At 37.6% G+C, this 23561-nt stretch overlaps 1 protein-coding gene across 3 annotated transcripts in view; it reads right to left on the bottom strand.

Annotated features, from left to right (window-relative positions):
• grik2 (glutamate receptor, ionotropic, kainate 2) overlaps positions 1–23561 on the bottom strand; it is a 228797-nt gene that overhangs the window by 130011 nt on the left and 75225 nt on the right. For all 3 annotated transcript variants that reach the window (XM_058746765.1, XM_058746766.1, XM_058746764.1), the window contains 2 exons: positions 22927–22980; positions 21034–21207 (listed from right to left, as the gene is read on the bottom strand). In XM_058746765.1, coding sequence (XP_058602748.1) covers positions 21034–21207; positions 22927–22980 — 228 coding nt within the window. The remainder of the gene's footprint in view (positions 1–21033; positions 21208–22926; positions 22981–23561) is intronic.

Here is a 23561-nt window from a genome sequence, read left to right as displayed (position 1 = left end):
GGTAAATGCAAAATGATTGCAATGTTTGGGTCAACCGCTATCTGCATAGATTTCAGTTTAAATGCACATAATATATTAAAAGCTTGATCAAGAAATAAAAGTGTGTGTTCATTCGTACTAAGGGGCTGTTGAATGCTTGATTCTGATTGGTTGACGAATGTTCTAAGGTGTGCAATTATTTTCCAGGAATCTCACAGAGACATGTATGAAGTAGTTCCAGGCCTGTCATCTGCTTTACTGTTCCACATAATTGCACCAAATTGTTTCAGTTGTTTTAAATGCCCTTACAGCCTACAGCAGCAAAAGAACCAAAACCAACAAACCAAGCAAACAAATATGTCCAACAATAGGATAAAAAAGACAATTTCCATGTTTTCTCAACTAAATTACCTTTTATTGTCTATGCAAAATGTGCTTTCTTTCTCCTGCTCTCTCTCTCTGTACTCACACACATACAGTACAGACACGCATGCACTGCACTCAGAATCTTGTGTCAGTGCTGTCAGTGATTGACTTTTTCAGTAATATAGTTCACAATTAAAAAGCTAAATGACATTGCCTCATATCAATGGCTCAAGCCTCCATTACTAGCTCTTAAATGGTGTTTTGGAATTAGCAGTGGGGGCTTGGAATGAGATGCGTAAGAAACGAGTCTGACATAAAAGAGCATTTTAAGGACAAACACCTGACAAATGTCTTGAAATAAAATATCTGAACAATGTCTAATCAGAATAATCCACTCCAGTAATTTAAATTATTGAAAAATAATGCACAAACGAGGTGCATTACCACATCAGGCATGCATTATTTTTCAATATTTCAACAGCCCATCATCAGTTATTCTTTACTTACTTCACTTCGGAAATAAAATTAAAATGGATTATTTCACCCAACATTCTAATGTAAATATAAATAGATGTAATAATGTAAGTATGTTTTATGTTTACTAGAGTGCCATGGCATTAGCTTAGCAACATGATAACATCAAACTCAGTGGGAATCAATTGTAAGTCAAGTCTTCTTTGCTGCCTAATTCAAATCAATCACTTATGAGGCTCCATTTTGGTTAGACAGCTGCCTGTGTAAACAGTAGAAGGCAAAGCAGCTCAGTGATTTGAAACTGAGCAATAAACCGCTGCCATTTTAGAATACATCCATTTGCAAGAGTGGGAAAATGCCTTTGGGGGGGGTGGGTGCACTTGCTTTATGTAAAACCTTCACAGACAGAAAGATTGCAGATTCCTGCATGGTTCAGGTGCACAAAAGCTGGCTCAGTATTTCGGGCTGAGCTGAAATGCTCATGTCAGATCCTCCTCATGTCAACCTAACTGCAGTGCAAATACCTCCAACAGCATGTGGTCCAGGTCTGAGCCAAATCTCAGCACCTCAATCCAAACCAAAACCAACCAACCACATTTATCCGTGGAGGAGGCAGTCGGCCATGGCTTAAAGGGGCTTCATTTGGAGGAGGAGGCAGCTAGGGTGGGGTTTTTCTCAAATACCAGAGCTTTAGAGAGACATTCTCATCTTGCTGTAATGAAGACGCGGCCAAGGCGCAGTGAAGAAATTTCCCAGCCAAATGCAACATCACATGCTCGTCACATGCTCCCACACATTATGGAGCCATTTCAATCATTTCTGGCTAGTGAGCTCAGTCGTTTCTCTCCGGGGCTCTTGGATTATTCCAGAAAACCTAAATGTGTTAAAGCCCTGTGGGTATAGGGATTGCCATTAAACAGGGATTCTTTCTAGGCAATACTGTGATGACCTTGGAATGGAGGGGCTAATGGGATCAGAGAAAGCTGGCAGCTCCTCAAGGAGCCCATTTGTTAAGCAAAAAGGACTTGAGGAAAGTTTAATGGGTGTAATGAAAGATACGGAGGTTGATACTCATGCTTTATGGGCTATTTGCAGAACGGTAGGTTTTGAATAGAAACCTGCTGGTGGGGCCGAGTATCACCTGTCCCCTTTGAGCACATTTTCATCTTCGGAACACAAATTAAGATATTTTTGATGCATCCTGTGAGCTCTCTGACCCTCCGTAGACAGCAAGGGTCCTTACACGATCAAGGTCCAGAAACATAGCAAGGAGATCGGTACTTATAACAAATAACAACGTATTATATTTTGTGCAACTGCACTCTTAAAAATAAATGCTCCACTATACTATCTAGTAATAAAGTTTTTAAATATACTTTTACATTGCAATAATTTCCCATTCAATCTTCAAATTAATGTAGAAACAACATAAAGACATAGTATTTTTAATATTTGTTTAATGGCATTTTTTTGTTTGTTTTATGACTGAAGGCGAGTATACAAATACTATTTATGTCTTTAGAAAATTTTCTTTTTTTTTCAATATTTAACCATTGACTATAGCCATTCAACATTACAGTATAATTGAAAGCTATCAATTTTTATTATCATTTTTTAATCATTTATTACACTTTAAAAAATAACTTCTAATTTAAGTGAATTTAAAACAATCTTCAGTTACACGTTATTTTAAGATGTTCTTGTTACAGTGTAATAATATTGTATATTTAAGTACAGAGTAATATTAATTAACTACATGTACGTAATTACTATATTGTGAGGGTTAGGATTAGGGTTTGGCTTAGGGTTACTTACATGTAATTATTCATATTTTATAGTTATTATAATAGTAAGTACATGTAACATGAGTAACAAGGACAGGCCCGGCGCTACGAGGGGCAAAGGGGGGCATTGCCCTCCCAGAAAGAATTTGTGCCTGCCCAGTTTTCTTAACCAACTTTATTTAGATCGGGAATAGATGCAGGACATGGAGGCGCCAGCACGATCACTTGCATTTTTTTCTTACAGTAGAAACAACTTAAAACAGGCCTACACCGTAATTTTTGCTCATTATCGTAAGCAAAATACATCATTCGGAACTTTAAAGGGTCTACTTTTATTTGTGTGCATTCACAATATCAACAAAACGTTGTACCTTTATAAAATAGCCTAAATAGGAAAACAGAGGATGCACTTTCTACCGGTCTTGAACAGGAGCGCTTCACAATGATGAACCGAAACTCAGCGAAACTGACTCACAGATATGATAAATATATACGAAATAATTCAAATCGAAAGTAAAAACCCTTTCATTATGTAATCCGTAAAGATGCATTTCTCTCTAAAGGCACGTACAATGAGGAGATGGCGAGTCATTTTTCTCATCACCGTGGAAACCGTCTAAAATATAAAAAAATGGAAAAGCCTAAAACAGGCCCGATTATAATTTGCGTTTTATTTTATAATTGTATACAATTAAAAAATCAAACACAAATTAGGCTATAATGGCATATGTAAAACTTTCTCATTTAATTGTATAGCTGCGTATATTTTCTGATATTTATGTTGCTCTGTCCTGAATACCTTAAAATTTAAAGGATTAGTTTAACTAGCTACTTATAGCCTTCTATTTTTCATTAGTTTTCTGAATACCGTTAAATTTAAAGGATTCATCATCAAGTGAGAACAACTAAAAAAGCTTTTAGAAATGTTTATCTGTATTTATAATGCAAGTAAACATTTAGCTTTATTTACCAGCATTTTACATTAGGCTATTCATGAATGTAATAATAAAATGTGACTTAGCCTACCCTTTTTTTTTTTTTTTTCTCACACAACCTCTGTAATAATTCCAGAGCAAATGACCTACTGTTTTTCAGCAAACTCAATGATCCTCTGAGAAAACTAATACCGTCCGAATGCGACGTCTGTGATTGCCGTTGATATTTTTTTCCTTGTGTGTTTTGGCCAAAGTGAATTACCGTAGACACTCTTACCGCGCTCATGTTTGATATATTTGCCTACCGGCAAAAAAAAACAACAACAAAAAACAAAAAACAATAATAAAATCAAGAGCCAGATCACGTAAACCATTCAGGGGTGCGTTTCCCGAACAACGTTGTAACTCGCTGATTATCCACCATAGTACGATGCATTGTTTTGGAAATGAACTAGCAAGTCACGACTGTTTCCCGAACACAGTCGCATCTCCGTCGTTTGAACCACATTGGTTCAGCAACATAGGACCATTGTTAATGACGTCACACGCATGTATTGGAGGAATAACTTCTGTTATTTAACTGATTAAAGATCTCTAAGATGCTGCTGTATTGAACATGGCACCTACTGACTAATTTACTATTTTTTGTTCTCTGTTATTGTGCTTTATTTGATGTTTGATTAATCGCAGGTTCCCTCATACGTCATAAGGGTTTCCTTAGGTATTTATACGCACTTTTCAAAAATGGTGATTACAAAGGACGCGCAAAAATACATAATTAAAATGCATTTTATATTTAGATAGAATGGAAGATACTGAAAGTACTGCATGTTAGCTTGCGTGTTGTGCACAAGAGCATATTTATTTAAGCCCATATATCTTATTAACAAGAAACTATGCTTCTAACCACAGGTCGAGAGCTGTAGTTCCAACCACGTAAGTTTGTGACGCTGATTGCAAACGTTCGTTTGAACTATGGTTTCGGGAAACACCGAATCATTGAACTATGCTGATAACGACGGAACTTGCGACCATATATTGGCTAACGACGCTTTTGGGAAACGCACCCCAGACTGGCTATTGTAATATCTGTGTCAGGTAAAATTACTCGCGTTCATTTCTGCACTCAATTACATAAAGTTTTAATTACATATGCACCTTTATGAAAATTAAACACGGGTTTACTACAAATAAATAACTTAAGTAAAACTAAAGCAACCACACATTAACATGGTTTTGCTATACTAGCCATTTAGCTTCACCATGGTATTTGTAGTAAAACTGATTATAGGCTATTAATTGTAATCAATCCGAATGACTATACGCAATGCGCGCATACAGAGCACGTGCCCAGACAGCAAGCAGTGTTGGCGCATGGATTTCAGGCGGGCCAGATGTGGGCCGGATCTGGGCCAACACTATGTTGCTGTCTGGGTGATCTCTGAAACGCTGAGATGTCCAAAACAGACCCTCCCACCTCTGTAATAAACATGGAGATGTTAGTCCTGTCCGAATTGGTACATGAAAATCGCAGACGTCGGGTGATAAGAATCGAAACTCAAAAGTAGTTTAGAAAACTAGTCCCGTCCGAATAGGGCTAAATACTAAATTCTAAATTAAATAGAGATGAGTCCTAAAAACTTCAAAAGTTATTGATTTCCTATTTTTTCCTTTTGTTTCTTTGATATACAGACATCACAGCAGCTGGGTTATTAGGTTATTTGGCTGCTATTACTTTAAGAGCTGCCGCTGCTGAATTTGACGCAGATATGACACGCATGCTCATGGTTTTATTTGTGCTTTAATATGAAATGATACAGGCTTCAGTGCGCACCACCGTATTTGTGTGTGCAATTGAAGAGCATGTGCTACGAGCACATTAACGGCTGACAGGACAGGAAAACTTGTTTTTACTGACATATGGCCTGACAACATCTCATCTGATGTCAGTTCACTGTTGTTCTACTAAAGCTCCTCGTCACCTGTACGCGCTTGTTTGCCTGGTGCTGAGGCAAAGTGGAGTGCGAGTCTGAGAAGTCTCCCAATTGATGTGGTCGTAAAGACATTGGGTCTCATTCATGAAACACGAGCAGAACGAATTTTTGTGTAAATCGTTCGTAAAGTTGTTCTGACGTAAATTTTCGGATTCATGAAAGTGTTCATATTTTCAAAATGTTAGTTGGTACGAAATAAATTTACACCTGCTCCCTAGCACGTGTAAATGGTTCGTAAAATGTAAAATGTTCTTTTTGGCAAACTGATGACACTGAATTTTGATGCACTGCCATCATAATATTTTACAAGGTTTTGAACGAATCTTTAATGTGACTCGGGAAGAACGAGTCATCTAGGGTACATTTACATTTACATTTAATCATTTAGCAGAAGCTTTTATCCAAAGCGACGTACAATATGAGAACAATAGAAGCAATGAGACCATCGAAAGTGCAGCAGTATACAAGTGCCATGACAAGTCTCAGTTAGCCCAGCACAGTACACGTAGCTAGGGTTTTTTTTTTTTTTTTTAAATAGATAGAATAGGTAAGTGTTAGTATTAGGTGGTCAGGTCCTGGCGAAAAAGATGCGTCTTTAGATGTTTCTTGAAAATGGATAAAGATTCAGCTGTTCGAATTGTGATTGGGAGGTCATTCCACCAGCTGGGCACAGTCCAGGAAAAGGTCCGTGAGAGGGATTTGGTACCTCTTTGTGATGGCACCACAAGGCGTCGTTCACTTGCAGAACGCAATCTTCTGGAGGGTGCATAAGCTTGAGGGTAATGATTCGTTCAGTTGCGCATGCGCAACATTCTATAGGTTCTGCACTAAATTAGTTCACCTGTTTCGAGTCTTCGGGTTTTTCGAGTCGTTCGTTCATCACGTGACAGCCCCATAAGTGTAACCTATGCAGTCTGAGCCGGAAAGAGAATTGATTAGTTCATCTCTCGAGTCTTCAGGTTTGAGTCGTTCATTCATCACGTGACAGCCTCATAAGCTAAACCTATGCAGTCTGAGGGAAAAAGACTTAATAATAATAATAACTCTTTAGTTTATTACATTTGTTACCACATTCAGTGTTATGGGAAAGAACCATCATGACAGAAATTCACACATTTATAAACTGTAAGAAATAAAAAGCTACAATTTGAGACCAGAAACGCATCACGTAACTGTAAGAGTAAATAATAATAATAATAATAATAACAACTACTATGCACCGGTTTGTAAGGAAGGTTGTAAATGAATTAATTTATCTATCCAATGATGTCACGTCACGTGACAAAAGAACGAACGATTTGAAAGACTCGAGAGATGAACTAATCAATTCTCTTTCCGGCTCTGACTGCATAGGTTTAGCTTATGGGGCTGTCACGTGATGAACGAACGACTCAAACCCGAAGACTTGTCAGATAAGAGGTGAGGTGAGCTATTCATAGACTAAAGACCCAAGTAAACAATGAATTAACCTTTTCTGTTTCTTATACCATTATAGTTTTGTATTGTTTGTAGTGTGATCAACATTTGCATACGTAGTAGATGTGTTAGGGAAGTAGCACGTAACATTTTAATTGTATTTTTCTAAAATGAACGAAATGACTCGAAAAAAAGATTTGTTCATTTTGCTGAACGAGACTCAAAGGTCCGAGTCAGTAAAATGATTCGAACTTCCCATCACTAGCTGAGAGTTCATAAACTGTTTAGCTTTGGGTAAAACACAACGTTTGTCACTGTCACTTTTTACCCAGCCGTCCAATCAATGGAGGAGGGGCGGGACAAATACTAGACCGACCAATCATCCTACTTGTACAGCAACTGAATAACAATAGAGAAGTTAATATTGCTGGTTACTGCATTTTCATATTCATTAATATTTTTCAAAATGCGATACTAGTAATACGTTACTGCCATGGATATTCCAGATCATAGCAACCAAAGCGTCTCAGCTGGAAAAACACTGTGCCACCAAAGTGTTCTCAAGCGCCACCAGCTCTCTTTTAAGAAGAGTGCCTGACATTTTTTCAGCTGGCTAAATACGCTTTGGTGGACACAAGTTATTGAATATTTATTGTTAGGCATATGGCCTATTAGTCTGTCTTTTTTGCATTTATGCAATATACTGGAGCCAAACCTGAGGAGTCCAGAATATTCCACTGCGTTCCTGGACACGCAATTTGCGCAGTAATTCATAGGCGGGGATTATGCTAATTGTGAATGAGCGTACACAAGCGCCCCATTTACGAATGATTGAAGTTCATTAACATACACGTTTAACTATCAAATCGGACGTTTACAAAGCATTTGTAAATCCGGAGGAGAGTTTTCGGGAAGGTCTGTTTTACGCACAAATTACTCAGAATTTACTCCTATATTTATGAATGTTTCATGAATGAGGCCCATTCTGCCTCGAATTAAACACAATTCTTGTGAAGAAAAAAGAGACAGAAGCAGCAGTTGTGAGTGGGGTGGCCAACCCCTACCTCCACCCCAGCATTAAATGTGTTAAACATTTTTAACGCCGTTAAACTGGGAAAACTAATCGCCTGTGTTAACGCCCTTATTTTGACAGCACTAATTAATAAATTAATTAATTTAGACAGCTCTTGTTCCATTAAGAATATTTAACATTTTGATTTGATTGCTTACAATTCTAGCGATCTAAGACACCAAAATGTAATGAACAGTAGTCTGTACCAATACCAATAAAACATATCTTTAGTAGAAACTTTTGATGCTTTGATGCTATATGCAAACACCAAAATAGAGTCAGTCCTCTGTACAGGTACTTTTGAAGACACTACTCATTTCCATTCGTCACTTTCTCTGAAAATGAGCTGTGATCTTGTGGGTCACTTTTCCCAAGAAGCTCTCCAAGGCTTCAGAGCATTTCATGTCTGATCTTGCCTCACGAACGTAAGTAACAATCACATCATGCTTAGGTAAAAAGTTGTCAAACTATTGATACAATTGCCAAATCATTGCTAAAAAAAAAAAAAAAGTTTAATTACATGGAAATATCACCATGATTTCTCATTTTAAGACAATAGCAATAGTAAAACTACCAATTTACTGGTAACATTTTAAAGTGCCCTCCCCATCTCTGTTGGTGTCCCAGTAAATACCTTTTTTTATCTGGACACTTTTTCTGTTCTGTCTCCTTAGATAAACCCACAAGGACACCGACGCTGCAGCCATGAATGGGCGTTTTTCTGCTCAATGATGAGTTGTCCTGTAGATGAGCTCCTTCCAAGTAAATCAGACAGAAGCTAAAGCAATTAGCACCGAAGGAAATTATGCTAATAAGTCTGAGGACCTTGTTAGGTCATTTTCATTATCCATGTTAAACCGTGACTCAGGGCAGCCTTTCACCGTATGAAGATTAATTATTGTCCAAAGAGAAAATATGTGAAATTTGATATCCCACTGCCCATGAACGAATTTCACAAACACCAGCCCTATCAGAAAACAATAATACAACAGTGTTGCTACACTTTCCATTCAATAAATATAAAGAAATAAATAAAGCTTGCAGGATTGTTGTTCATCAAGAGATTTAAAAATTATTAAATTATTATTATCATTATTATTCCCCCCAAGACAGCAGTTCTTTGTTAAACAATTATGATTCAGGAAAGCCAGGCTTATTCTAGCTGAAAATCACCAGCAACATGAAAAACCACAACAATAGATATTTTTTATTATAATTAATTAATTAATTAATTTGATGAATCAAATGAACCAAAATCTTTCTCACTTTCTTTAATCACAGGCACTCCTAATATTAATCTGACATTTTGAGTCTTGGAAGTTGTGTTGCAGTGGAGCTTGCAATTTTCTCAAGTGCTTGCCAGTATTGTATGCAATGTTCTTCATCAATATGCAATAGTCAGTGAACTGACTGTGGATGTGTTATCTAAAGCTAAAATATTTTAGAATTTGCTAAACCTAAAATTTTGCTTTGAACAAATGCTATAAATAAATAAATAAATATTGACAATGTAAAAAGAAGCAATTATAATGCCCACAACAGTGGTTCAATATAAAGCTTTAACAGAACCATAAATATAGCGAACCAGTGAAACTGCTAATCAGACATTTACGGAAACTTTTCACAGTGTCAATATGCATTAGCCTCTGACTGATTGCCATTTGGCTGATTAATTAACGCCTGCCTTCAAATGCAGCTCTCAGGAAAACCTGAACCATTATGGTTTCTAAATAATCATGGCTGTCAATATTATAGCTGAAAGGGATTGACATGTGGATAGACAGTCTTGAATAGCGAGAGTTTGTTCTTTTTCTGAGCCGATGAGTGAAGATAGACTGATGAGTTACTGTGTGAGCTGTACTGTAAGACAGGCTGAGTCAGCTAATTAAAGGCTTTGAGTCTTTTAATCGACTGGGTTAGAAAGGGGAAATTTACCTTCCAGCTGGCCTCCCTTCAGCTGTCTATATCCATTGCATGAGTGTGTGGATATAGTTCACTCTCTACTGGATTCTTTCTTCAAATTATTCAAGGATTGCTCACCCTCATGCTGTTCCAAAGCTGAATGATTTTAGTTCTGCCATGAGATGTTTTGAACAAAGAGATGTTTTCGAAAATTCACACTGTTAAGCTCCAAAAATGCAATTGAAAAGTTCCATACAAATTGTGAACTATATTCCAAATCGTTCTTCTACAGAGTGAATGAATTTGTGTGAGGAATAAATTTAAGTCAACTATGTCACATCATCTCAGGTCATGTCAGGTTTGATGTCAATGACTACTTTAGAAGACATGGAATATAGCACAGCTGAGTCATTTGATCTACTTTTATATTACATTACTTTTCATTTCACAAAAATAAAAATAAAAATATTGACATATTTTGACATATACTGTATTTGTTGTTGTTGTTTTAAGCATAAACTCATTTTTTATTTTTATTTTCATTTTTTATCTCAAGTATCAAATCAAATCAAATCTTGATTTAAGGAAGTGCAGATATTTGTATTAGAAAACAAGACAAAAATGCTGAGGGAAATTGTTATTTTTTGCAGTACATGATGCAACATTCAATGCCAAGATTTTAAGAATTTATGACTTTCTGCTCTAATTAAAGACCTTTTTAGGCCGTTATTTGTAGAAGGGCAAATTGAGGCTTTTTAAGACCCTTTCAAGACCCACAAAAACGAAAATCACCCATATTTATGGGCAGCTTAATCTAAAATCGCTGATATCAAAATAACAGTTTAGTGTAGAAAAAGAAGTTCAAATAATTGCACACCATACTTGCTTGATGTGTGAAAACAAACCTCACTGGTTCTAACACATCAAGTGAAAATGGTTCAGCTTTCATTTACCATATTTCATGTGCTCTGTATACATGCATCAATTAATGTTTATATATTAATTAAATTTGTTCATCATAAAAAAAAAAAAATTGTCTCTTCAGAAAGCTTGGAATAAACAACTAATCGTATATAACTTACTTTTACAATGTCTTTTTGTACTTGTTGATGCTTGAAACTTTTGTTTGCATGGATAGAGAAAAATGACAAGAGAATATTAGCAATACTGTATCTTCATTTGTGTCTTCAAAGTCTAATGGGGTTGAAATGAGTTGGGAATGAGTAAATGATAACAGAGCTTTCATTTTTGGATTAAGTATCCCTTCAAGACCCTTTAAGGATCTCAACGAATAAAAATATTACTGTATTTCCATACCAGAACTAGGGCTGGGTATCGAGTTCGAAACTTTTTAGGCACCGACTGAATTGCCTCGATACCATCGAGTATCGAAAAACGACTTGTCATTCGGTACCAAATTTCGATACCTAAGGGGTTAATCTCATTAACGTCAGTGAGGCAATAAGCCTGCAGCACTGTGTGTTCGACTAGAAGCGACGCAGCACAGATTGATCAGTGTTTGACATCCGCGAGAGCGACTCGAAAGCATACGGAGCAGTCTCTATATTGCGCAGTTTTGTTTACTACACAGACTGAAGCGTGTGTGATTCTCAGTTTGATTTGAGTAAAACTAGCATCATATCATATAACACAGAACTGTAAAGGTAGTCACGGCAACCCGTCAAAATAAAAGTTTGGTTTAACTTGGAAGACACTGCGGCAGAAATACATTACTATTGTTCAGCAGAATGTACATACTGCTACTACTAGGCTACTATTAAAATTATTAAAACTTTCTTTTTTTTAAGTAATGATCACACAACATTTCTTCCATGTTTTAATTTCAATAGTAAACCCCCTTTGATTGTCAAAATACATAAATAAACTTTGATTTTCAATAATTTAAAGATAAATGAAATTTAATGTTTTATGCCTTCATTTGAAAACCAGAACACATAATTTCTGAGGAAAAATAAAACATTTCATAAGGCTATTTTAAGAATAAATTTGAATAAACTACGTTTATGCATTCAAATAATTAGACACACTACACCAGAATTTAATAACAATAAAACATATGGTAAAAGAAAATTAAACACCCACTTATGAAAGTGGATAAAGATTTTCAATTTCTTGAAGTCTTTAAAAACCTAGAATAAATTAATAGAAATGATGATCCTGTCTGAGCTATGCGTTTTAAAACGAACACGCACTAGTGTAAGTGTAGCCTAACAGATGTGTAAACTGAAAACTATTTGAACTTTATTAAAATTATTTGCACTGATTTATTGTGTTGGATATATTTTGTTCCTTTGTGGAGTGGCTCAGGAGATGAGGCTTTGAGTCTGTATAAATGTCAACAAGCTGAAAAAATAAGTTCAAAAAGTTTTTTTGAGATAATGTAATCTTGTTAAAACTGATTTTATAAAATTGGTATCGAAAAAATATCGTTCAGGAACCGGTCTCGAACCGGTATCGGGCAGCAGACTTGTGATGAGCACCATGATGAGCCCAACCAATGTTCTTATTATTTTAGAGCCTTTTAATGACCTTAATCTTTTTTAAAAGTGATTAAAAGGCATAACTTTAAGCACCCATGGTCCCCCTGCATTCTGCTAAATATCTCCAATTGTGTTCCACAGAACAAAGACAGCCAGACAGGTTGGGAATGACATGAGCATGAGTAAATCATGACAGAATCTAAGTCTTCACTTATCATAGCTGGGTAAATTTCTCTCTAAACAGGACGTAAAGGAATGAGTCCAATGAAGTGTCATTGTGTTGTGTCCCATGAGAGTTATTTTGGCAGGTTGGATCTTTTTGGCATGTGAGTTCTCATCTTTCCTCTGTTTCCGTCTCACCCAGCCTCTAGTGAGTTCATATGTTGGCCCTTTTCCCAGATAGGAGAGCCACTGTTGAGGAAGAACTGGGATACTGCCAGTATGCTGATATCAGACAGTTTTTAGATCACTACAGCAGAGTCCCTGTTTATCACACACGCTTCAGATCGCAGCGTACCCTGCAGGTTGTGGGTTCAAGTTCTCTGGGGAATAGTGCTATACACAGACAGAGCAAACAACTTCCTGCTGCGCAAACCAGCATCAATTAAAAAACAAACTCTACCATTATCACCTTGACTGTATTTTCATACCACGCTTTTTGATGACTTAACTATTGTAAATAACAGGCAAGAGACTTAAAACAATTGCCACCAAAATCTGTCCAAGCTCTGTTCTGATTCATTAAAAAGAAAACACTAAATACTCAAATCCAACTAATCACGTAATCATGCATAGTTAGCATGCATAGTTAACTCAATGGTATTTTGGCACAAAGTCATCTGTCACATGGTCAAGCTAAGATAAACAGATGCCAGCATAGAGAGGCTACACGACATGACCTCATCCTTGAAAACCATGAACCAAAACTACTTGGAGTAAACAACACAAACTACATTAAATACAAGTTCGATTGCAACAAGGTGTATAAATTAGTGTTGTAACGATATGCCGGCAAGACGGTTTAACACGGTTTGAACGTGCACTGTTATCATACCGTAAGTATTTGCATATCTAGCGGTTAAAAAAAAAAAAAATGAATGAATGAATGAAAAAAATCTCAACCGCACATATGCAATTTATTTCCGTTCGGCTGCTTCACACTGAATGAACTTGGCTGCTTACATGCACAGTGGAGAAAATGACCGAGAGATTATATCTAATCTCCATCCCCGCTGGAAAAGAAAAAAAAAAAAAAGTTAAAATCTGCAGTATGGGAATAATGTGGATATATATATATATATATATATATATATATATATATATATATAAACTAATGCGTGTCCTTGAGGACAGATCCAATTTGCAAAAAATGTGGACGCAAAGTGCACAAGCAGGCAATACATCTTCGCTCATATTCGCGGACACAATCCCTCCATGCAGATGAAGGTGTGTTCCGTATGATTTCCGTGATGCAGAGGGAATCCCGATGGAGTTGTGAACATGGAACATGGAACATGTTACAACAGCACGCCCCGCCCCCCTTGAAGGTCAAGTTAATTTTATTTTCTCTATAGCGCCAGACCGCAAAAGAAGTCATTCAATGTTACCCTATAGAACAGGTCTATACCTTGTTCTTTTATTAAACAAACTAAATAGCCTTATGTTATTTATCTATTTACACGACGGCATGTCATTTCTGTCTCTACGTTACATGGTCGCGCTCTCTGTATCGCGCGCACAGCAGAGTTCCGCCCCGGTTCGCACGCACACGCACACACACACACACACACACACACACACACACACAAGTAAGCGCACACACAAGTGAGCACACTCCCACTCCTATTTGTAAATATTAAGCCGCAAAACGACTACTAAACGACTTCTGCGGTTCTCTGAGTTAATGTATGGCGCAGACACGCGGGTTTGTTCACTACTCATACAGAAGCCCGCGTGACTCTTGCGGTGATATTAACGTCTGCCGCCTCACTAAATGAGGACATAAATACATGAACAACATCTCCAGAACTGCTCTGAGAGTCACTTAATGAGCATTCGATCGTTTCATTTGAGAAAAACTATCCTCATATATCATATACACAGAAATGTAAAGATGAAAAGGTATTCACGGCAACCCGTCAAAATAAAAGTTCGGTTTCAACCCCCCCCCCCGCAAAGCCGCCGCCCCCCCCCCAAAGCCATAAAGCTAGGGGAAACACTGGATATGTGTCTGTGCAGCGCGAAGAGACTGCTATATAAACAATTTGCTTGTTTCTGCATGTGTCTGAGTGGTGCCATTTTATCTACTACACACTGAAGTACGCATGACAATAATAGTGTTTTCAGCGTCTACATAAACATAAACATGAACATCACCAGAGCTGCTCTGAGAGAAAACTTTTCCTAGTTTTATTTGAGAAAAACCATTGTCAAATACACTCTGAAACTCAAAGGTCCACTACAATCCATCAAAATAAAAGCATAATAATAATATATTAGCATTGTACAATGTACTTTAAAGTTATAACAACAACAATAATAATATTATTTATAATAATTTATTTAAACATTATTTTTAAGGAATATCATGTTTGTCCATGTTTTAACTTAGTGTACCTCTGTTGTGCAGAACTTTACCAAAAATAAAAGTTGTTAAATTTTCATTTGAAAAATGAAACTGAAACTGAGCTGCAGCACGGTGGCCAAGACCATACAGAGGTTTAACAGAACAGGCCTCGCCATGGTCGACCAAAGAAGTTGAGTGCACGTGCTCAGCATCATATCCAGAGGTTGTGTTTGGGAAATAGACGTATGAGTGCTGCCAGCATTGCTGCAGAGGTTGAAGGGGTGGGTGGTCAGCCTGTCAGTGCTCAGACCATACGCCGCACACTGCCTCAAATTGGTCTGCATAGCTGTCGTCCCAGAAGGAAGCCTCTTCTAAAGATGATGCACAAGAAAGCCTGCAAACAGTTTGCTGAAGACAAGCAGACTAAGGACTTGGATTACTGGAACCATGTCCTGTGGTCTGATGAGACCAAGATAAACTTATTTGGTTGAGATTATGTCGAGCGTGTGTGGCAGCAACCAGGTGAGGAGTACAAAGACAAGTGTGGCTTGCTTACAGTCAAGCATGGTGGTGGGAGTGTCATGGTCTGGGGCTGCATGAGTGTTGCCGGCACTGGGGAGCTACAGTTCATTGAGGGAACCATGAATGCCAACATGTACTGTGACATACTGAAGCAGAGCATGATCCCCTCCCTTCGGAGACTGGGCCGCAGGGCAGTATTCCAACATGATAATGACCCCAAACACACCTCCAAGACGACCACTGCCTTGCTAAAGAAGCTAAGGGTAAAGGTGATGGACTGGTCTCCAGACCTAAACCCTACTGAGCATCTGTGGGGCATCCTCAAACGGAAGGTGGAGGAGCGCAAGGTCTCTAACATCCACCAGCTCCGTGATGTCCTCATGGAGGAGTGGAAGAGGACTCCATTGGCAACCTGTGAAGCTCTGGTGAACTCCATGCCCAGGAGGGTTAAGGCAGTGCTATAAAATAATGGTGTCCACACAAAATATTGACACTTTGGGCCCAATTTGGACATTTTCACTTAGGGGTGTACTCACTTTTGTGGCCAGCGGTTTAGACATTAATGGCTGTGTGTTGTTATATTTTGAGGGGACAGCAAATTTACACTGTTATACAAGCTGTACACTCACTACTGTATATTGTAGCAAAGTGTCATTTCTTCAGTGTTGTCACATGAAAAGATATAATAAAATATTTACAAAAATGTGAGGGGTGTACTCACTTCTGTGAGATATTGTACATTTTTATGATTGATTGTCGCTGGAATTTTTAAGAACATGGTAAGAATAATCAAATAGAAAGTTCAAAATTAGCAGTTTAAGCAATAGAAAATATTCACATAGTTTAAATGTACTGTATGCAATGTAAATGTCCTGTAATGTCACTGTAAACTTACATAATTTACAGGCGGTATATACTTTAAAACAACAATTTGTCTATTACATGATACATACATCTTCAAATAATATATCCATCACATTGAATGTTTTACTTTTTTGTATTGTGGCCCAGTTCACTCTCATGAAGCTGTAAAAATACAGTAGTTGCCTGCTGAAATTGAAATACATATACACATCTTCATAACTATATAGACACAGGTGAGTTTGTCATGTTATGTTTCTCTAATATAGATGTGAGTTTCTCTTTACTATACAAGTTAAGTTTCTCTATAGATGTGAGCCACTCAACCGGAGTTAATCCATGCTTTGAGTGAGCATGTACTGGTCGGCCAATCTGGTTTCATCCATTAAAGTTAACCTTTTCAAATAACAATTGCGGTCCCAGACAGTGAGTGACCTTACATGTGCAGGTAAAATCGGATTTTCTCCAGTCATTGTTAAAAAAAAACTAGCTAACAAACTTCAAAGCTAGCGTTAGTGAAGCGGTCAGGGGATTCTTTCTGCCTCCACCTAAGCTCCGCCCACAGAAAAACGTCACAATGTTTACTAACAGAAAAAGGGTCTATTAGGTCAGGTTTATGGATAGGTATAAATGCCCTAGGGTTAGTACAATAAAGGGCTTTTCACACTTGAAATTGTTAACCCTGGGTCATCCTAAACCCCAGATAAGCGGAATCCTGGGTTATCTGTAATCACGTTTCACACTGCTCATACTATGCCTGGGGTTAACTGTTCACCCTGGGTATTCATTAACAGACGTTTCACACTGTACATACCTAAACCCCGGTTAACGTTCTTATTTGCATATTTGCAGTGTCACTGTCTCTGATTGGACGACCTGTTTACACGGCTTTTCCCGCGTCTTGCCAGTTATTAAAGGGGTCATATAATGTTATATCCACTTTTACAAGTTGATTGTACTGAAATGTGTGTTGGCAGTGCCTGTACACAACCATCCTATAATGATAAAAATCCATCCAGTGTTTTTTTTTTTAATCTCCTAATATGTTTTCCCCTGTCTCAAATCGAGCTGTTCGTCTTGTGACGTCACAAGATCGGAGGCCCCTCCCACAATTGTTGATTGACAGGAGCATTTCAACACAGACTGCACTGGTGTCTTCAGTGTTGCCAATCAGGGCTGGACTGGTAATCAGGCATACCGGGCATTTTCCCAGTGGGCCAACGCACTGAAGGGGCCGACAGAATTTTTATTATTTTTTTGCCAAGGACCATCACGCAGGGACTAAGAGCAGCCAGTGGCCCATTGGTTTGTCTCCTGTATTGATAGCGTAAACCACCCAATCACAATGTGCTATAGACGGAGCCATGAAGTGTTTTGATCCGCCTATATAAAGAACGCTTCACCCCAACTTCTTCCCCGTCGGCTTTTCCCACGTTTTCACAGAAGCTTTATGAAGAACAGGCTTGCTCTGCGGTGAGTGATGCAGCATAAAGAGCCAGGCAGCAGGAGGAGAGGAGAGCAGTTGAATCGGTAAAGTGCTTGATAGGGACTCGCAACGGAGGCAGGCATCTATCCTGTGTGCGCGCGCCATTAGTGCAGAATACGCAAACACTTTTTAATAAAACGTAAATTCGTCCACCGCGAAGTCATTTCAAGTGTGTTCATAGAGGTTTCCATGGGCCAATGCGAATAAATCTAGATTTAAATTCGAAAAGACACGATATTGTCAGACCTGACATTTTTTTATTATCCAAAACAGATGCAATGATACCCATCTACACAGCAAATCAGAATATTTGAATGATTTCTGAACGATCGTGTGACACTGAAGTAATGATGCTGAAAATTCAGCTTTGATCACAGCAATAAATTACATTTCAAAATATATTCAAATAGAAAACAGTTATTTTAAATAGTAAAAATATTTCACAATATGACTGTTTTTGCTGTATTTTGTATCAAATAAATGCAGACTTGGTTAGCGGAAGAGACTTCTTTCAAAAAAAATAATGAAAATTCTTACTGTTCAAAAACTTTTGAATGGTAGTGTATATCAAATATACTATATATATATATACACATATATATATATATATATATATATATGGTGGTGGGCCACCAGGACCAAAAAATACCAGGGCCGATTTTTTTGTCCCAGTCCAGCCCTGTTGCCAACTTAGCAATTTTGTTGCTAAATTTAGCAATTTTTCAGACTACCCTAGCAACTTTTTCTTCCAAAAGCACCTAGCAACATATTTAGCAATTTTTAAAATTTATTTGGCAACTTTTAGCAACTTAAGTGACTCGGACAATGAAAAGGCACACATTTCCCATCCAAATTACACAAAAAGAGGACACCAAAGATGCCTAGCAGTACACACATCACGTGAATTAAGTTAGCTGCTATTTGCAGTTCTTCAATTTAATAATAATAATAATAATAATAATAATAATAATAATTTAATAATTGTTCATTTATGATACACTTTGTTAGTAGCTTGTCCCTACGATTGTTGATCAGTTAGTACAATGTAAGAAAAATGGAAAAGATATTAGCAATTTTCCAGGACATTATCCATTATCCATTGTAACCTTGTAACCCAGAAAACACAATGCGTAATTTAAAATGCTGGTAAAAAAAAAAAAAACAATATGGAAAATTCTTTCATATTAACATAGTAGATAGTGACCTATTTTTACAGACTTTTCTTAGAGTGTAGCATACTAACTAACTACTAATACACTGCAAATAATACATAATTGTTGAGAATGTGTAGTATTACCAGTTTATTAGCTATTAAAATAAAAAACTTAAATTGTAATCATTCAAAAATGTGTACATGTTCAATAATTCAATTTAAAAACACAGTTCTTTATATTTTAATATTATATTATGCATATTATTTTACAAACTGCTCTAAATTAACATATATAAAATATATTTTTGTTGCTGAGATTTGATGTTGTTACGCAATGACATCATGTCATTTAGCAACTTTTAGCAACAAATCGACCTTCCTTTAGCAACTTTCTCTGAAAATTAGTTGGCAACACTGGAGTCTTACCTTAGACCCGCCCTGAGTGAGCTGTCATCAGTTGTTTCACCGCTGGAGCAGATGTAGACAAGAATGACTCCTAAGCGATTGAGGTGTTTTGTTGCTGGATGTAATAATGAACATAGCAGTATGAGCCGCTGAAGAGGATTAGGTTTGGTTCTGAAGGGAATGCGCCCTCCATCTACCTAAATGCGTTTTTCGTGCCAATCATTCAAGGTTTTTTAAATGAATCTTTGCAAATCGCCTTTCCTAATAATGTACTATTTAGCAAGTTTCACCATGAATGGGATAAAGTAAACAGTCCCTCAGAGAGCGGCTCGGAAGAGAGGGGCGGAGTCAGCAAAGCTCATTAACATTTAAAGGAGAATGACACAATACCGCTTGCTCTGACAAGAGCTGTTTTTGACAGGGCGAATAAGGTGTTTTTTACACTACCAATGAGAAATTTTAACCAAACTATGTTACAGAGTTTTCATTTAGACCCTAAAGAATAATATCAACTTGTGGAAAATGAGCATTATAAGACCCCTTTAAAAACGTCGCCGCTTATGTCTTTAGAGCAGCTAAGATTGAGGAACAGCTGATCAGCTGTACAGGCAGGGATAGTCATTTTTAAATAAATTTAGTAGCAGAGCTACTGCAAGCGATTTAGTGCTGGAAATCCATTTATCCTTTGCTGAAACTTCTGCGTCTTCATGAAGAGCGCAGGTCATGGTTGCTTAGCGACGGCAGACGCCATGGGAGCGCGAGCTACAGCGCTTTGGAAAGAAGGAGAAAGCGGCGCGCTTAGCGTTTTAAACGCGTTTTAGGCGCGACATGTGAACGGCCTCATGACGCACAAAGGCAAGAAAATAAAGACAAAAGTACAAAAGAAAGAAAACAAGGAGCAAAGTATGTGAATATTTCTTTTAATTTATTTTAAGTGAGGAGAGACTAATGTTATTGTTTACTTGTACAGTAGCGTAAGAATAATACCGTCTCCTATTCACTCCAGTTCACAAGCTTTCCGTCTTTTGATATTGCTTCTCACTGGCCTCAGTTTACACGACGCGCGTTTCCTGTTACTGAGGTGACTTGAGCCTCGCTGCTCAATTTCTGATTGGCTGTCTGTTGCCAAGCGTCCAGCAGCAAGAAGAAAACACCACTCCGTTTCACACTGAACAAACTTAGCACCGTAATGCGGGGTTTACACCACAAATGCGGTGCTAACCCTGCTCCGGAGCAGGGTTTCATAACCCCGGTGCTAACACCGCTTTCAAATTACAGGTGTGAAATGTGTCTTTACCCGGGGTTAAAAGCGGTGTTTAGAACGACGATAACCCGGGGTTAAGCGCAGTGTGAAAAGCCCTATTGTCAGTATGTATGTTGGGGTACCATCAAAATATAGTGTTAGCAGATATTAAGCAGACAGCCTACTAATACTCTAATAACTGTAGTGTAGGTGAAATATTACTTAAAGTTAGGAGAAAGTCTTAAGTAGACTATCAAAATAAAGTATTAATTTTGAAACAGTGGTTGCCACATGATGGCATGTAAAATCTGCGTCCTAAACCAAAGCCAGCTGAAAATCATTTTAAAAGAGAACATGCTGTAAAAGTGTCTTACTGTCATGAAACCATCCAGCAGGCCAGAGTCTGGTTTAGGAGGCGCCTGCAGACGCTCCATGGACCACTTTTCAATGATGGAGGACACCTGGCTGTTCTCTGTGTTTAGGATCCGGAATCCTGTCATGTTGACCCCGCTGTAGCGATAGGGCTCCACATCCAATGCGAAGAGATCCTAAAAAAATTTGAAAAGTTTATAAATCTACTGAAATGTGATAAAATAAAACAAACCGCGAAAGTAATGAGTCTTACAGTGGGGCAAAAAAGTATTTAGTCAGCCACCAATTGCGCAAGTTCTCCCACTTAAAAAGATGAGAGAGGCCTGTAATTTTCATCATAGGTATACCTCAACTATGAGAGACAAAGCAGGTAGAAAAAAAAAATCCAGAAAATCACAATGTAGGATTTTTAAAGAATTAATTGGTAAATTCCTCGGTAAAATAAGTATTTGGTCAGTATTTGGGGGGACCTAATGAATGACCTGCAGAGAGCTGGGACCAAAGTAACAAAGGCTACCATCAGTAACACACTGCGCCGCCAGGGACTCAAATCCTGCAGTGCCAGACGTGTCCCCCTGCTTAAGCCAGTATATGTCCGGGCCCGTCTGAAGTTTGCTAGAGAGCATTTGGATGATCCAGAAGAGGATTGGGAGAATGTCATATGGTCAGATGAAACCAAAGTAGAACTTTTTGGTAAAAACTCAACTTGTCGTGTTTGGAGGAGAAAGAATGCTGAGTTGCATCCAAAGAACACCATACCTACTGTGAAGCATGGGGGTGGAAACATCATGCTTTGGGGCTGTTTTTCTGCAAAGGGACCAGGACGACTGATCCATGTAAACGAAAGAATGAATGGGGCCATGTATCGTGAGATTTTGAGTGAAAACCTCCTTCCATCAGCAAGGGCATTGAAGATGAAACGTGGCTGGGTGTTTCAGCATGACAATGATCCCAAACACACCGCCCGGGCAACGAAGGAGTGGCTTCGTAAGAAGCATTTCAAGGTCCTGGAGTGGCCTAGCCAGTCTCCAGATCTAAACCCCATCGAAAATCTTTGGAGGGAGTTGAAAGTATTTTGGCCCTAACCTTATGGGCCAAAATACCAGCAACAGTGTGTGAAAACCTTGTGAAGACTTACAGAAAACGTTTGACCTCTGTCATTGCCAACAAAGTGTATATAACAAAGTATTGAGATGAAATTTTGTTATTGACCAAATACTTATTTTCCACCATAATTTGCAAATAAATTCTTTAAAAATCCTACAATGTGATTTTCTGGATTTTTTTTTTTTCTAATTTTGTCTCTCATAGTTGAGGTATACCTATGATGAAAATGACAGGCCTCTCTCATCTTTTTAAGTGGGAGAACTTGCACAATTGGTGGCTGACTAATAACTTTTTTGCCCCACCGTATATACAAGCTTTAGTCTAAAATCTAGTGAGCTTCTCTGATGTCATGAACAAAAACAGAACATTTACCAGCCATGAAACAAATAAATAAATACAATATATATTCTTTCCTTTATTTGACAGTTTTGACTATTGACACAAAAATACAGGGGAATTTATTTATTTCTTTTTAGATTTAACTGCTGTATAAATTATTTCTGTATCAAATTAAATATAAATACATCACAATAACTTGCTAAACATTTTTATATAACTTAGGCCTGCAAATGGGATAGGGAAAAAAGTCATTTTAAAATAACAATAGAATTTTTTCTTGGCGTCACTCAGAGTAAAACACATCAGTGGTGAAAATAGGAAACAGCACTGGAAAAAAAGCTTCTATGTTCCTATTTAGGGAATATAATAGCCTGAAATCCAAATCATTTTATGAATATCACTGTGGTTTTGAATGTGATTTATAATATAAAGATTCATACATAACTTACCAGGGTAGTAAAAATGTAGTGGTAATACTCTGTCATCATTCCCATGGCAAGAGCCTGAAAAAAACATTGAGAACCATGAACGAAACCATTTTGGGACAAGGGAGCAGTAACGCCATTCTCTAAAAATGTGCAATTTATCACTGAATCGAAGGATAGGCAGGCGAAAATAATGGCATTTCTTGTTTATATGATGTTCTGCGGCTTGTAATAATTCAATATGCTTAAGGACTGAGAGCTGAAATCATTTGAAGCTCTCAGTCTATCTTTCCCTTAAACCTCTGAAACACCCTTAGCTCTCTTCAGTGTCCATAAATACAATATAGAGTGACATCCATGCAAGGTCTGCGCTCTACCTCAAAATAAACCAATCTGGTTTTCAAAAGTGTATTTGTATTTTATATGAGAAACATTTGTGTAAATGCTTCTAAATGCCACTTCAGATGCAGATTCCAGAAATGTTTTCTTCTGGTTAAAACTGAACACAATCTTGCTGCTCAAACTGCGTATAAACTTTTTTTTTTTTTTTCTTTATTTGCTCCTTTTCTATTTTGCATTTTTACTTCACCTTTACTTAAGTATGGCTTTCAGGTATTCACCACTGGTAATGTGCTCGCTAGTAGGTATCTAGTTAATAA

Source organism: Onychostoma macrolepis, chromosome 16, assembly GCF_012432095.1.
Source record: "Onychostoma macrolepis isolate SWU-2019 chromosome 16, ASM1243209v1, whole genome shotgun sequence".
NCBI classification, from domain to species: Eukaryota; Metazoa; Chordata; class Actinopteri; order Cypriniformes; family Cyprinidae; genus Onychostoma; species Onychostoma macrolepis.
Note: the sequence above shows the minus strand (reverse complement) of the source record. Positions and strands in the feature narration are given on the sequence as shown.